Here is a 16,163-nt window from a genome sequence, read left to right on the forward strand (position 1 = left end):
AAGGATGATTCGGCAGTTACGGCACTAGCTTAAGATTCAGGGAACAGGTTCCATTCTCTGCTCTGCAGCAGGTGTCCTGTGTAATTTTGAGTGAGTCATTTAGTCTCTCTGTGCCCAGTTCCTCACCTGTACAATAAGGATAAGTAGCTCCCTAGCTCACAGGCATGTTGTGAGGATAAATACATTACAGATTGTGATGCTCTCATATTCTACAGTGATGGGGGGCCATATAAGTACCTAAAATAGATAGAACAACCTACTACTTACTCATAGGTAGAGGCATTGCTCAAGTGTAGAGGCTGGTGCTTTTGGTGCAGAGATCCCTGGATTCTATCCCCACTAGTGACCCCTGGTTCTGTGTGTTTTCACAGCAAATTGTTCAGCACACACTGAGCTTCCCAAGGAAAAGGGAAAGGTTTCTGCTACTTTGAACATCTGATGAACTATGCGGGGAACTGAACGCTGTTCTCCTGAGCCCCACACTAGCACTGGCCATCCCTCCTTTTAAGAGAGAACGCTGCTCTCTCCTTGGCCGCTGGCACTCCAGCATGCACGCAGCACTGCGATGTGTACTGTTGATTCCTTACAGTAAAGAAGTCAGAGAATCAGTTCTAGAGCCCTGAATGTGTATCCGCAGCCAATCTGCAAAAATGATCTGTGGACATCCATGGATTTGCAGGGCTCTACTCCGGGGCTAGGCTAAGGCTTCGAGGCACGCGCACACACACAAGCACACACACACACCCACCCCCGCCGGAGGCTGGTCGAGAAGAGCCCTGCAGGTAGCTGTGAAGAGCCTGTGCAGAGTTGCAGATCCTCCACCTGTCCTTGGCCTGGTGGGGAGTCTGGGGGTGGGGACATGATCGCAGCCTGCTCTCAGCCCCATCTCCTGCACCGTGAGCAAGTGAAGGGTCCACCACAGTTCCCCATGGCTCCCTGGCTGAGCTCCACACTGGTCTGGCCAGGTGGGTGTCCTGTGGAGCTGCCCGGCTCTTATTGCAGCTGGGCTCCGAGACCTGCCCTCTGGCCGGAGCCAGGTCAGGAAGAGCTGTGCTGGCAGCTGTGGGCAGCCTGGGTCCCTCCAACTGCCCTATGCAGGGGGCCCAATCAGCCTCCAACCTGTGTCTCTGCCCCCCAGACCTCTGCATGGGGAGGGGGATTGAGGGACCCAGGCTCCCCACAGCTGCCAGTGTGGCTATCCCCGACCAGACAGTCACAGCCAGGCCACAGTAAGAACCAGGCAGGCAGCTGCCAGGAGCCATGCTGGACCCTTCACCTGCCTTGGGCAGTGGGCCTAAGCAGCCTCCCGCCCAGTGTCCCTGCCCCACAGACCACCACCCAGGGCAGGTGGAGGGTCCGTGCTGCAGTTCCTCACAGCTGCCTGCCCAGCTCTTACAGTCAGAGCCCTGCACGGATACAAAATTTGTATCCGCATCCGCACTATCCGCAAAAATGGCCCACAGATATCTGTGGATATAAAAAAGATATCCGAGGATTAGCAGGGGTCTACAGATTTCTAGGGGAAGCTGCATTAGTGTTTTGAATGACAGCACTGTGCTAAACTCTGGGATGGGAGGAAATTGACCGATGGTCCTTTCCTAATCCCAGCAGAAAGTTCTGCATCACAAAATTTCTCATCAGGGCCAAGAGACTCTGTTTTGTTATTAAGTCCTATCACACGAGGTCTCAGTTTCAGTGTAACAGACGATGAAAGGATTGGAACTAGATAAGAACTTCAGATCAGTTCAATATTGGCCAAGATTTTCAGGAGGAACTAGTGATTTTGGGTGCCCAATCTGAGACTCTTTCAATGGGCCAGATTTCCAGAAGGTGCTGAGCACCCACCCTCTGAAAATGAGGACTCTTTACGATGTCTCAAGTTGGGCACCTCAAACACTGAGACACCCAAAATCACGAGTCATTTTCCATAGAGTTTCAGGCCTGAAAGGAACATTAGATCATCCAGTCTGACCTCCTATATGGCACAAACCATTAAATTCCACCCAGACACTCCCGTATTAAAGCCAAAGATTTTGTTAGGCTAAAACATTTAAGTTTCCAGCAGACTACACTGTTGTGAGCCACAGGCAGAGAGTGGGAGATACTGAGGTGCCACCAATGACCGAGACCCCTGCATTGGCAGAGAATCGATTAGGTGGGAGATGCCCAGAGGATCCCAGCAGGCGATCCATGCCCCAGGCAGCAGAGGAAGGTGAAAACCCCCAAAGTCCTTGCCAATATGACCTGGGGAGCTTCCTTCCCACCCCAAAATCTGGTTATCTGTTAGACCCTGAGCACATGATCAAGACCCACCAAGCAGGCATCTTGAAAGAGGATTCTCTGTACCACCTCAGAACACTGGCCCACCCTCTCCGGTGTTTCAAAACCCTTGGCCTTTGTTCTCATTTACCTTGTCAGTTCCGTAGTTTCCAAGGCAGCAGGTGAAATCATCAAATCCCCAGCAGAAGGTTTTGTTCCAGAGCGGGGGGATCAAAACTTTGTTTCTCTCGACGGCCAGAATAATTTTCTCGGTATGGACAATGTGTCCGATGGCTCCCTTGGGGGCCTCTGAGTAGAAGAAGGAGATCACAGCTCATCCTATTGTTTCTAGCATGCTAAGAGTGACTTTCCCTCCCCTGCAAGGTTTGCGTGTCTCCCTAACTATGTTGGGTGATGTGACCAGCACCAGAGGCCAAAGGCCACGCTGGGGCTGAGATGCAGCCACATTTGAGGCAGGGCTATGGAAACACATTGACACACACCTGGGGGAGGGGGTGTCACGCCAGGTGGCACCAAGTCCCCTCATCTACGCATAATGCTTCATTCCATCACATTAAACTTCACAGTGCAGGTGAAGTCATATGGGCCACATGCTTCCTCCTGCTTCCAGTGTTGCCAACTCCACATAGCAGGGAGTCACCAGACAAACCCTGAAAAGTTTCTAGATGTAGCTGTTTAAGCACTCAAAAGGAGTCAAAAATGTCATTGAACAAAATGTCCAGAGAATTCAACAGAGAATTACACACACACACACACACAAAATCATTCACAAGCAGCTCAATAGTGTTAATAAAATCCATTCCATGCTCTTCTTACTACATACTGTTGCACACTAGAAGCAACTGCAACAGTACACTGTCATCCCCAGGAGGGCGCCCTCTGCTCGCTGGGAAGGAAACTGCAGCCCTCTGCTCATTGGGAAGGGCGCTCTGTACACTGCAGCCCAGGTTGGCTGGGGTTGGGTAATTCAGCTGAGCCTCCCTTTCTTGCCAGCCTGGATTTGAGCCAGCAGGTTAGTGAAAGGGAGAGCCCAGAGCCAGAGGGAAGAGGGAATTCGCCTGACCTGAGCTCAGCACTGCAGGGAGCCAAGAAAGTAGATTTAAAAACAAAAATCAGCTAACCGGGCCCCTTCCCCCCGCTTCCAGGGTTTCATTTCTGAAAAGATCTGGGCAGCTAACCCCATGCCAAGATAGGGGAAGGAGTAAAGTGCAACTGAAATCAAGCTAGCTCCACCTTTGATCCTGTAGTAAGGGCTTCATTCCTGGATGCACAATGCCCCCCCCCCCCCCCGCCAATTGGGGCACATGGCTCTGTCTCATCCCACCCCACTTTCCATCTGTGCAGCTCTCCTGGCTGGCTAACCTGCCTCTCCCAAGTCCCAACCAGCCCACTTCATTGGCCATCTTTCCTTGCATCATAGAGTGTGCTACCTACTATGGAGGGGCGAGAAAGAACACGGTTGGGTAAAAACAAGCCTTGGCTAATGTGCTGCTCTCTCCAAAGTGCACCTGGCTTTAGCAAAGTGTTGAATTAGCCTCCACAAAATTCTTTTCCTCGCCTGCAGATTATAGTGATCTCAGCCCAAGAAGCCCTGGAATGCGATTCCTTCCGAGGACATGCTCAGTTGAGATGTAATGACATTGACTTGGTGTGCAACAGAATGTAGTAAGAAGAGCATGGAATGAATTAATACTATTGAGCTGCTTGTGAATGATTTTGTGACTATACATATTGGTGACTTCTTTCTCTGAATGTCACTGTAATTGGCAGTGAAAGTCACTAGATTTGTCACGGGTCACTTTGGCACTTATTTTCTCACTAGGGAAACAAAAAAATCATTAAATCTAGTGACAAAGTCACTAAGTTAGCAACACTCACTCCACCTCCTGCAGGGGAAGAAGCAGCATGAGCCACCACTCCAAGAGTGATGGGGGGCAGACACCAGCCATATGGACCACCTGACTCCTGCCCCTTTGGGATGAGGTGAAGGGAGAAGAGTCCAGGGCCTATCTGCAGACACTTTGGTTGCTTGTGTCTCTCCACCCTAGATTGTGGTAGAATGCTCCTTAGAGAGTGGAGAGGGCAGGCATGTGGGGTGAACTAGGGCTGGGAAGGTGTTTGACTCTGGGAGCTGGCCAGATGGGAGGTTTATGGGAAAGGCTGTCATGTGAGGGACTGTATAAAACAGTTACTCACCTTCTTGTAACTATTGTTCTTCGAGACGTGTTGCTCATGTCCATTCCAATTAGGTGTGCTCACACCACATGCACAGTCGTCAGAAAGTTTTCCCTTAGCAGCTCCCGTCGGGTAAGCTGTGCAGCCCCCTGGAGTGGCACCTTCATGGTGCTGGATATATGACCCTGCTGACCCGGCCCCTCCTCAGTTCCTTCTTGCCAGCTTCTCTGACAGAGAGGAGGAGGGTGGGTTTGGGATAAACATGAGCAACACATCTCGAAGAAAAACAATTACGAGAAGAACAAGAGTACTTGTGGCACCTTAGAGACTAACAAATTTATTTCAGCATGAGCTTTTGTGAGCTACAGCTCACTTCTTCAGATGCACAGAATGGAACACACAGACAGGAGATATTTATTCATTCAGAGAACATGAAAAGATGGAAGTATGCATACCAACAGGAAGAGTCTAATCAATTGAGATGAGCTATAATCAGCAGGGGAAAAAAAACTTTTAAAGTGATAATTAAGATGACTCATAGAAGGTGTGAGGAGAACTTAACATAGGGAAATAGATTCAATTAGTGTAATGACCCAGCCATTCCAAATCTCTGTTAAGGCCTGAGTTAATTGTGTCTAACTTGCATATTAATTTGAGTTCAGCAGTCTCTCTTTGGAGTCTGTTTTTGAAGTTTTTTTGTTGCAAAAAAATAAATAAATAAAAGGAAGTCTCAAGTTGGGCACCTCAAACACTGTGTGCTGCTTCTTCACGCAGCACACAGTCAACTTGTGGAACTCCTTACCTGAGGAGGTTGTGAAGGCTAGGACTATAACAGCATTTAAAAGAGAACTGGATAAATTCACAGTGGTTAAGTCCATAAATGGCTATTAGCCAGGATGGGTAAAGAATGGTGTCCCTAGTCTCTGTTTGTCAGAGGGTGGAGATGGATGGCAGGAGAGAGATCACTTGATCATTGCCTGTTAGGTTCACTCCATCTGGGGCACCTGGCATTGGCCACTGTCGGTAGACAGATACTGGACTAGATGGACCTTTGGTCTGACCCAGTACGGCCGTTCTTATATTCTTATGTTCTTATGAATGCAGCATCAGCTCTAGCACACTGGATGATGGTGTAATGAGAGGTTGAATGTATGTACCGAGGACCACATTGCCACGCTCCAGACCTCATTCCTCGAGACCTGGGCCAGGAACACCACCGATGATGCCTGCACCCTTGTGGAGTGTGCCATAAGAGCCAGGGCTGGAACCTTACCTAGGTCGTAGAACGTCTGGATGCAGGACGTGATCCACAATGAGATTCTTTGAGATGTGACTTCATCCAGTCCACCGACACGAAGAGCTGGTTTAACTTTCGGAACGGCTTCATGCACTCAATGTAAAAGGCTAGCACCCGCCGAACACCCAAAAAGTGGCGCCTCTGTTCTTGGATATTAGCGTGAGGTTTAGGGAAGAAGACAGGCAGACAAATGTCCTGGTTGGTGTGAAAATGTGACACCACCTTTGGAAGAAAGGCTGGATGAGGTATAAGTTGTACCTTGTCCTTATGGAAAACCGTGAAGGGAGGGTTGGACATGAAGGCCTTTAACTCCAAATACCCTTCTTGCTGAGGTAATGGCAACCAGAAAGGCTACCTTCCACAACAGGTAGAGAAGGGAAGAAGTTGCCAGCAATTCGAAAGGGGGCCCTGTTAGAGGCCAGGTTAAGGTCCCACATAGGGACTGGTTGACTAATTTGTGGGTATAACCATTCCAGGCCCTGAGGAAATGGGGAACCATGCAGTTGGTGAAGACGGAACGCCCGGCCACTCCTGGGTGGAAGCCTGAAATGGCTGCAAGGTACACTTTGATGGACAACACTGCGAGATCCTGCTGCCTCAGGTGCAGTAGGTACTCCAAGATGAGTGGTATGGGTGCCTGGAGTGGGGGGGTACGATGCTGAGCACACCAGAATGTACGCCTCTTCCACTTTGTGAGGCATGTGGCCCTAGTGGAGGGTTTTCTGCTGCCGAGTCGGACCTCGCTTACTGGTTCTGAGCAGAGGAGCTCCATGGAGTTTAGCCATGAAGCTTCCAGGCCATGAAGTTGAAGGACTGGAGGTTGGGGTGATGAAGATGACCATGGTCCTGTGTGATCAGGTCCAGAAGTAGTGGTAACATGATCAGGGCATCCACTGACAGCTCCAGGAGTGTGGTGTACCAACACTGGCAAGGCCACGCCGGCACCACCAGAATCATCTGTGCCCTGTCTCTGCGGACCTTGAGTAAGATCTTGTGGATGAGGGGGATTGGTGGAAAGGTGTACAACAGACATCCTGCCCAGGGAAGCAGGAATGCATCCACAAGTGAGCCTGGAATGTGTTTCTGGAAGGAACAGAATTGTGGGCACTTTCTATTGTTCCAGGTGGGGAACAGATTGACCTGGGGAAACCTCTGCTTCTGAAAGATGGGCAGATGGACCACTCGTGACTGCGGAAGGACTTGCTGAGGTGGTCTGCTAGTTCGTTCTGAGCTCCTAGTAGAAATGATGCCTCCAGGTGAATGGAGTGGGCTATGCAGAACTCCCATAGCTGGAGGGCTTCCCAACACAGAGGAGAGGAACGGGCTCCACCCTGCTTGTTGATGTAAAATATGGCAGTAGTGTTGTCTGTCAAAACTGTCACACACTGTCCTTGTAGTTGGCCTGAAAGGTTTTGCATGCTCGCTGCATTGCCCTCAACTCCTTGATATTGATATGGAGGGAGAGCTTGTTCTGCGACCCTAGGCCCTGCGTTTGGAGATCTCCCAAACGCACACCTCATCCCAGAGCCGACGCGTCCGTTACCAGGGACGTGGAGGGCTGGGGACTGCTGAAGGAGATGCCCTCGCACACTATCTGAGGGTCAAGCCACCACTGAAGGGACTCGAGTACTCACTTTGGCACAGTGACCACTGAGCTCAGGCTGCTGTGGTAGACCAATGCGAGCCACACTTGGAGGAGTCTGAGCCTCATTCTGGCATGCTGGACCATGTAGATGCAGTCTGCCATGTGACCAAGGAGACTCAGGCATCCCCTTGCCTGAGGCCTTGAATAATGTCTGCCATCACTTGGAAGCAGCCTCTGGCAGAAACACTCTTGCCTGTATCGAGTCCAATACCTCCCCGATGGACTCTACTCTTTGGGTCGGTAACAAAGTCAACTCACATTGAGGAGGAGACCCAGTCTTTCAAAAGTGGATCTGACCAATCGGACTTGAGACTCCATCTGTTCCCTGGAGTGTCCCCTGAGCAGACAGTCATCGAGGTAGGAGTATACCTGCACCTGCCTCCTTCGGAAGAAGGCTGCTATGACTGACATGCACTTGGTGAACACTCCAGGGCGGGGGGGGACTGTCAACAGACCGAAAGGGAGGACTGTGAACTGATAATAGTTGTGGTTGATGACAAATCTGAGGAATTATCTGCGTGAAGGCCATATAGCTATGTGAAAGTACGTGTCTTTCATGTCGAGGGCGGCGTACGAGTTTTCCAAATCCAGGGAAGGGATAATAGCACTCAGGGAGACCATGCCAAACTTCAACTTTTCCCTGAACTTGTTGAGTCCTCGCAGGTCTAGAATGGGTCTGAGACCCCCTGGGCTTTGGGAATTAGGAAATAATAGGAGTAGAACCCCTTGACCCTGAGCTCCTGAGGAACCTCCTCCATCAAGGAACGCCTTCACCTCCTGGATAAGAAGTTGCTCATGAGAAGCGTTCCTGGAGAAGGATGGGGAAAGGAGGTGGGAGAGAGGAGAGGAGCAGAATTGGAGAGAATATCCCACTTCTACCATATGAAGAACCCAGTGATCTGATGTTATTTGGGACCAGGCATGGTAGAAGTGGGATAGACGATTCATGAAACAAAGAGAAGGATCTGGTGCCATGGTGGATGCACTGTTCTTGGGCGCACCTGCAAAAGGCCTGCTTTGAGTCCGACGATGGCTTGGTTGGGCCTTGGCACTGCCCAGAGAGGGGATGGGAAGGCTTGTGCCTGCCATTTCTTTACCCCGCCCCCCCTCAGAAGTCCTGCCTTGTCCAAGGAGGATGGGGTGTTGTTGTTTCAGCTTAAAATGCCTGCCTTGGGTTGCTGGGGTGTGCATGCCCAACAACTTCATGGTCGCTTGGGAGTCTTTAAGGCTGTGCAGCCTGGAGTCCATCTGGCATGAAAATAGGCCTGCCTCATCAAAGAGGTCTGGGCCACTGCCTTTCCTTCCTCAACTATCGCTGCAAATTCAGCTCTGGAGTCCGTCGCCACCAGCTCCTTAAACTTCAACATGGAGGCCCAAGAGTTGAAGTTATATCTGCTTAGGATAGCTTGCTGGTTAGCTATCCTCAGCTGTGGGCCCCCAGTTGAGCAGACCTTTCTTCCAAAAAGGTCCATCCTTTTTGACTCCTTAGATTTAGGAGTCGGTCCCTGCTGACCTTTTCTCTCTTTCTCGTTTACTGCAGACACCATCAAAGAGCAGGGCTGTGGGTGCAAGAAGAGGTACTCGTAACCTTTAGAGGGTATGAAGTATTTCCGTTCAACCCCTTTTGCAGTAGGTGGAATGGATGCAGACAGCTGCCACAGAGTCTTGATACTGCTCTGGATAGTTTTTATCACTGGCAGAGTGACTCCAGATGGCCCCTGTGATGCCAAAATGTCCACCATGGGGTCCTCAGGTTTGACCACCTCCTCCATCTGCTCCTGTTTGCCACCAGGGACCTCTCATTGTCAATAACTGTCACCGTGGCAGTAGCCTGGTCTGGTGGCGGGTCAGGTGCAGGTGCGGGTCAGTCTCTGAGAGGTGGGGCCGCTCTACTATCTGAGGCCACCAAAAGAGAGCCCTCGGCCTGGTGGTAAGCCCAGGGAGTCCAAAAGGACCACTGTGTAGGAGGTTGCCACTGGGGCTGCCAAGGCCAATCCCTGCGTCGTGTCAATACCAACGCCTGTCCAATATGTGCCGGCTACACTGGGAATAGAACAAGTCAGCATCAGAGTCTGATGAGGCAGCCTTGATCTTGATGACCATGGCAGCACCGAACAATACTGTGCTGGAGACCAGTGACAAGGAGCCAGGGCAGGGGAATGGAGCTGCTCCGTTGGTGCTGGAGACTGGTGCTGCTCACCAGGAGCCAGAGACTGGTGCCACTCACCCAGTGCCAGAGAACGGTGCCGCTCACCCAGTGCCGCTCATCCAGTGCCGGAGACCGGTGCCGCTCCTCTCTCAATGCCAGGGAAGGCGCGCGTCACCCTGACAATGCTGGGGAAGACTTCCTGGAGGCCGGCACCAGCGATCAGTGTTGAGACAGGGGTGTTCTGGAGCGCTGCCGTGGAGAGCGGTGCTGATCTGGAGAGGGCGACTGCCTCATCATCGCAGGTTTGCTTCTAGATGGTGCTGGATGATGTGGCACCGGAGGCTTGTCTCTACCTGCCAGGGGCTGAGGTGACATCATGGCAATCAGATCCCTTGCAGCTTCAAAAGTGTCCGGGGTGGATGGCAGCTCCAACTCCTCTACCTGGTACTCAGAGGTACTGCTGGGAGCCAGACTCAATGGTTCCCTTAATGGGCCCGAAGTCAATGGCCCCAATTCCTGAGGTTTTGCGACTAGTGCTCCTGCACAGGACACACTGCTGTCACACTTGCCAGCACTGTTGCCCTCAGCCCAGGAGAACAGCTTCCGTCAGTTTTCCTGTTCCGCTTATGCGGCACTGGGGAGTGGGAGTGGTGCCAGGCTGTCTCCGCAGTCTGTGGTGCCGGGGAGCGCCAGTGCCAAGGGTCACTTAGGCCCGAGTCCTTTCTCGGCATTGTGTCTTGTACTGAAGCTGGGGTGCTCTGCATGGACACACCCAGTGCTGGGTCCTGACGATCAGTGGCAGGTTGCAGATGAAGAGCAGACTCCATTAGGAGCTGTTTCAGAAATCCTGCTCCTTCTTCGTCCTCGGGTGGAAAGCCTTGCAGATTTTGCATCTCTCTGTTTGGTGCACTCCCTCAGACACTTGAGGCAAGAGTTGTGGGGGTCACCTGTAGGCATAGGCTTACTGCAGGTTCTGCAGGGCTTGAACCCTTGGGACCGAGGCATGCCCTGGGACCCAGGGGAAGGATATGGGATTGGGGCTAGACCCCACTCCCACTACCTAATCTACTAACTAACAAGTACAAAACTACAAACCATAATTACAAAATAAGCTAAGGGAAGCACTTGCTATGCAAGCCAACACAGTTCCAACTACCAGCACTGGTGGTAAGAAGGAATTGAGTAGGGGCCAGATCAGCATGGTCATATATCCAGCACCATGAAGGCGCCACTCCAAGGGGCTCCACAGCTGACCCAATGGGAGCTGTTAAGGGAAAATTTTCCGACGACTGTGCTACGCAGTGTGAGCACATTTAATTGGAATCGAGATGAGCAATCACTCGAAGAAAAATGTATAAGTTCCGTACCTTTGACAACTGCATATTTGTTGTTTGTCTCTATCCATTTGTTTAAGTTGTCTGTTTAGAAGATAAGATAAGATAAGAATCTTCTATTCTGTCTGTGCAGAACCTGGTACATGGGACCCTGAGCCTGGCTGGGCATGTAGGCACCACTGAGAGAGAGCAGAACAGGTCGAAATGTTTCTTTCCAAAATGTTTCTCCTGTCCCCAAAATAGTTTTTATTCCTTCAAAAATGAAAAATGTCATGAAAAGCTTTTTAATGTTGCAAATTGTCCTGGTTTTTTATGAAACTGAAAATGTCAACATTTCAAGTGTCAAAATGTCAAAATTCTATTTTTTCTCCCTATTTCCCCCCGAATTCAATAAAATGAGTGAAGGGATTTGAGGGTTTGATCATTTTTAAAATATTTTCTTTTTTCTTTTTCAGTTTTCTAGCTTTTCAAAACCACCTTCACATGGGAAAAGTTACAGAATAGAAAAAAGGGGGATGGTAAGAAGGTAAATAAAAAAGAGAGAGTGGGTGGGTGGGTGGAACCATGGACATCATTCATTTTATTACAGTCCATGGAGGGGGCGGGGAAGAGGAAAAAAATTCAAAAATTCAAAATGAAAAAAAGTTTGGCAAAAATAATAATAAAAAAACCAAATGTTTTTCTGTTTTGGACCACATGAAATAAGAATGACTTCAAATCTTTCTAATTTTTCATGGAATTATTTCTTCCCCTTTTCAATCTCTCCCTCTCTCTCTATAAATAATAAAAACTACATGACATGGCAACATAGACCTTGATGGGATCAATTTGGTACTTTGCTAAAATAGAGCTATGCCCAGCTGTAGGGTTCAAACACATAGAGCTATTTGCTGGTCAAGGACTTTTCACTGATTTATACATGAAAGACGGCTGAATTCGTGGCACTGACAGCACCTTTGATTGTGACAGGAGAGAGCTTCAGATTTTGCAGGCTGCTGAGCAACAGGGGCACATGTCCAGCTGAATGCAGAGAGGATGCAGCCTCTTTCCCTGATGCATTTTTGCCCGTGGCATTCCTGGATGGGTGGGGTTTAGTGAAGAGCTAGAAGAAAGGAACAACACTTAAAAATATATTTAAAACAATCTGCCCCAATGCATAGTGGATACATTTGTCTCTCTGTGGTACTTCTATACCCCCCATCACCACAGTATCTGAGCATCTCACCAATTTCAGTGGATTGATCCTCACAACACCCCTGTGAGGTAGGGAAGACCTATTATTCCCATTTTACAGATGGGGAATGGAGGCTGAGTGACTTACCCCAGGGCACACTGGAAGTCTGTGGCTGAGCTGGGACCTGAACGCAGGACTTCACAGTCCCAGGCTAGCACCCTAACTATGATTAGATCACAAACAAAACGAGTTTGGTGGTCTCAGTCTTACCCTCTGAACGCCTTCCCTACTGCTTTGCCTATAGCCTGATTTCCTCCCAGCTCCGTGATCTTCCTCGCTCTGATGGAATTCAGGGGAAATGCAGCCATCTGGCCTCATCTCTAGGAAATTTTCAGCAACAAAATGTCTAGAGGAAATAGCTGAGTGACTTTTCTTAAGGGGGGTTATTATTATTTCTTATATCTCTACTTCTCAGCCTTCCTGCTGCTGTAGCCTTTGACTGTAACAAGACAGAGCTTCAGATTTTGTAGGGTGCTGAGTAAAGGCGGTACAATGAGGCGAGGATGTAGCCTCTTCCCCTCAATGCTAAAACTAAGGTCAAAACTGTTTAACAAGAGGATAAAGACGTTGGCAATGGGATCACGTGGCTCGAACGGGCCCCTCTGCTTACTTCTGCAAATCTGACAGCAATCCTGGCTTCTCCATGAACACAAAGCCAGGTGACTGGGCTGCCAAGAATGCCCAGTTTATCCTGATTTGTGCTGCTCCCTGACGCACCATGTGGATCCATTGGACCAGTAGAGCAATCGGCGTGTGTCACAGGGTGCAAGACAAAGACCAGAGATCTAAGGGTGGCAACACTCTGCGGGTGAAGCTGCTCTGGGGGAAGCCTGCTCTCTTCTAAAGAATCCTTGTTGCTTTGACGACTCTCAGATGGACCCATTGTGGAATCTTGGATTCAGGCCAGCCTCACCCACCTAAAGTCTGGGGAGGTTTAGATCCAGATCTGGTCTGGATGCTGCAGCTTAGGCCCATCTCTGTAATGGGCCTGAACCAGAACACCCTGGATTTTCTGATCTGAATCCAAATCCATGGCAAGTTTTCACGTATTCTCTGCTGAGATCTGAACATCCCCCAAATAAGAGGTGTCTGAAATCCATCCCCAGAACCAGCTCTGGTGTTTGAAAATGGCCCCGTCGTATATGAGGGGATGAAATATTACCCTGGAACTTAACTCACGTGTTTTCTTTGGGCGCATCTCTAATTCTATTCTGTTCTAGACTATACTATATAGTCTGTATATTACACTCATTACTGTAGTATCTGAGTGCCTTCTCTCTACCACACAGAATAAATTGGACTTTACAAAGGAGTGTGTTGGCCACAAAACACTTACTGTGTGACCCCGGAGAAGTCAGTTAGCCATTCTACACCTCATTTCCACCTCTGTACAAAGGGCATAACTGCCCTTCCTTACAGGAGTGTTGTGAGGATAACCCAATTGAAGATTGCAATGCACTTTGAGAACCACTGACGAAAAGTGCTATATGGGAAACAGGTATTATTCATATTATTAAGTGTATGGCAGGGAGTAGAAATCTTCAGACTTGACTCCAAGCTACTTACACCAGATTTACACTGCTACGACTGCACTGACTTAAGGAGAGTTATGCCCGATTTACCAGATGCAACTGAGAGTAAAATGGGGCCCTTAATTTTCATCTTGCAGAGCATTTAAAGGCAACTGTGAAAATGGTACCATGGACCATATGTGCTGGCAGTCATAGAACCCAGATCAGATTTGCTCAGTTCACAAGTAAAAATATAATTTGTCTAGCTGCCAGTCCTGCAAACCCATCCTGGACTGAGAGAGTCAAGCCGAGCTCTTTCCATGCACCATCACCAGTGATAAAAATTCTGCAGGCAAATCGTACTCTGAGCAACACCCGTGCAACCTTTCTCTAGTTCTGCTCTCAGCTACCCCCAGGCAAACTCTTTTTCCCTCTCTCCCCATTCACTGCTGCCCTTCACCTTGCATCATCATTTACACCTGTGCAAAGTGTATATGGGGGAGTAACACACTACCAGGTCTGAATGAGTCACGCGTTCTCCTTTTTACCTAGTCTCATGTCCAGCCCCTGTAATTAAAACAACAAAGTGAATGGATGCGGAAGAACAAATGTGGTGCTGTACCTGTTTTGGTATCTGCCCGAAGTTGCTGACAAATCCCAGTATGGTGCTTTTAATCAGAGGATCGCTGGTGTTGTTGAGGTCCACCTTGTCTCCATAGAAGTAAGGGTGAAAGGTATTCACTGCCTCCACCGCAGCTGAGCCATGTTGCTTATGACCAAAGATGAGATCGATCCATTGATGGAGATGTGCACTAACATAGTCACTTTCCAGTGCCTGGAACCAAGAGCCAAAGTTTGTTCAATAAGGTGCATCTGTTTTAGATACATTGCCAGGCTGCACTTCAGACTGGTTGTGTAAATACAGAGCTTTTCAATTCAGAAATGAGCTCTTCTGGATGCTTCTAATTCTTCTTACACAGTTACCTCTCAGCACAGGTGGGTTCAGCGGACATTGTCCCAAGGCAGTTAAGTGGGCTCACAGACTGGCATTCCAGCCCTGGTCATCGTCACAAGTCAAACTAGCTCAGTGGTTTCCACCTAGAGCAGGGGTGGGCAAACTTTTTGGCCCAAGGGTCACATTTGGGTATCAAAATTGCATGGGAGGCGGGCCATGAATGCTCATGGTTCCCGGCCATTGGGAGCTGTGAGGGCAGCGCATGGGGCAGTGGCAGCATGCAGAGCCCTCTGGCTGCCCCTATGCATAGGAGCTCGAGTGGGGACATGCCACTCCTTCCGGGAGCCTTGCAGAGCCCCAGCACATGTGGAGCAGGGCAAGCCCCAGACCCCGCTTCCCTTCAGGAGCTCAAGGGCAGGATTAAAATGTCTGAAGGGCCAGATGCGGCCCCCAGGCCGTAGTTTGCCCACCCCTGACCTAGAGGATACTTTGTTCCCATCACGCCATCAATGCTCAGTCCCAAGAGATGAGTTTTTGCAACTCAGGAGAGGTGCTGAAGTACAGGGGCACAGTAGGTCAGAACGGAGGGGCAGCGGCAAGGCTGGGTGAAGCCCATTGCTCGAATAGCAGGGGGTGCTGCAAGTGAGGACTGAGTGGCATTGGCAGGGCTGAGTTTGACCTTCCCTGTAGCCACTACATGTCATGCCAATGCTCCCTGCCATCCTTGTGCTCTGGGAACTCTCAGTGGCACTGTGCGCCACCACACTGCACCTTGAAGGCACTTAAATATTTACCCAGTGCTTTGAAACCACAATGCACCATGCCAGTGCCACGTGTTACTGACAGAGCTTTTCCATCTCTCTCCAGCCTGACTCTGCAACGACACCTGGTGCTGCATTAGCGGGTCTCCCCAGAACACCCTCCCATCCAGCAACCAGCAGAAACAAATGAGCTAATGGCAGCCTGAAGAATGGCTCATTTCACAGAGCAGACAACTAGTCAAATGCAGCCCGTCTAAATTACCCTGTCCGCAGCGACACTGATTAAAGGGTAGCTTAGAGAACAAGCACATCATACAACCTGAACAACAAAAACACACAATGCCTGGGCTCCAAAGCCGTTCTCCTTAGTGAGAGCAGTTAGCATATGAATTACATACAGCAAACTGTTTGGTGCTGGTCAGCAAAGCACAAGAAAGTGCATGATGGATTCAAAGGCGACAGAGCAGCTGTTCAGTTTGTGTTTGAAAGTCACTTTTCCCCAGCTCCACTAGCCACAGGGAGACAAACATGCATTTTAACAGCAACCCTGGGGGGCTGCTTCACAGTTCCTCATTTTGGGATGTAAACTGGCTCATCCCAACTTTATTTTAAGAGCAACCCTTTGTTCCCCACCGCCTCAGAAGCAAGAACCGGGGTGCTCAACGCTGTTGGAATGGACTTTTTTAATGGTCTTCTTTAGGAAATTAACAAGATTGAAAGAGGGATTGGGCATTTATACAGACAACATCCAGGGTTAGAACAGTTGTATTTGGGAAAAGATACAATCCCCGAGTTCATACCCACCTCTGACTACTCAGGGTT

General features: G+C 49.6%; 1 protein-coding gene across 1 annotated transcript in view; it reads right to left on the minus strand.

Annotated features, from left to right (window-relative positions):
* The window catches only part of WDFY4 (WDFY family member 4), a 255,320-nt gene that overhangs the window by 23,834 nt on the left and 215,323 nt on the right, over nucleotides 1-16,163 (minus strand). The window contains 3 exon segments of the mRNA XM_030569859.1: nucleotides 2,411-2,568; nucleotides 11,835-11,982; nucleotides 14,248-14,460. Coding sequence (XP_030425719.1) covers nucleotides 2,411-2,568; nucleotides 11,835-11,982; nucleotides 14,248-14,460 — 519 coding nt within the window.

This window comes from Gopherus evgoodei, chromosome 7 (genome assembly GCF_007399415.2).
Source record: "Gopherus evgoodei ecotype Sinaloan lineage chromosome 7, rGopEvg1_v1.p, whole genome shotgun sequence".
Classification (NCBI taxonomy): Eukaryota; Metazoa; Chordata; order Testudines; family Testudinidae; genus Gopherus; species Gopherus evgoodei.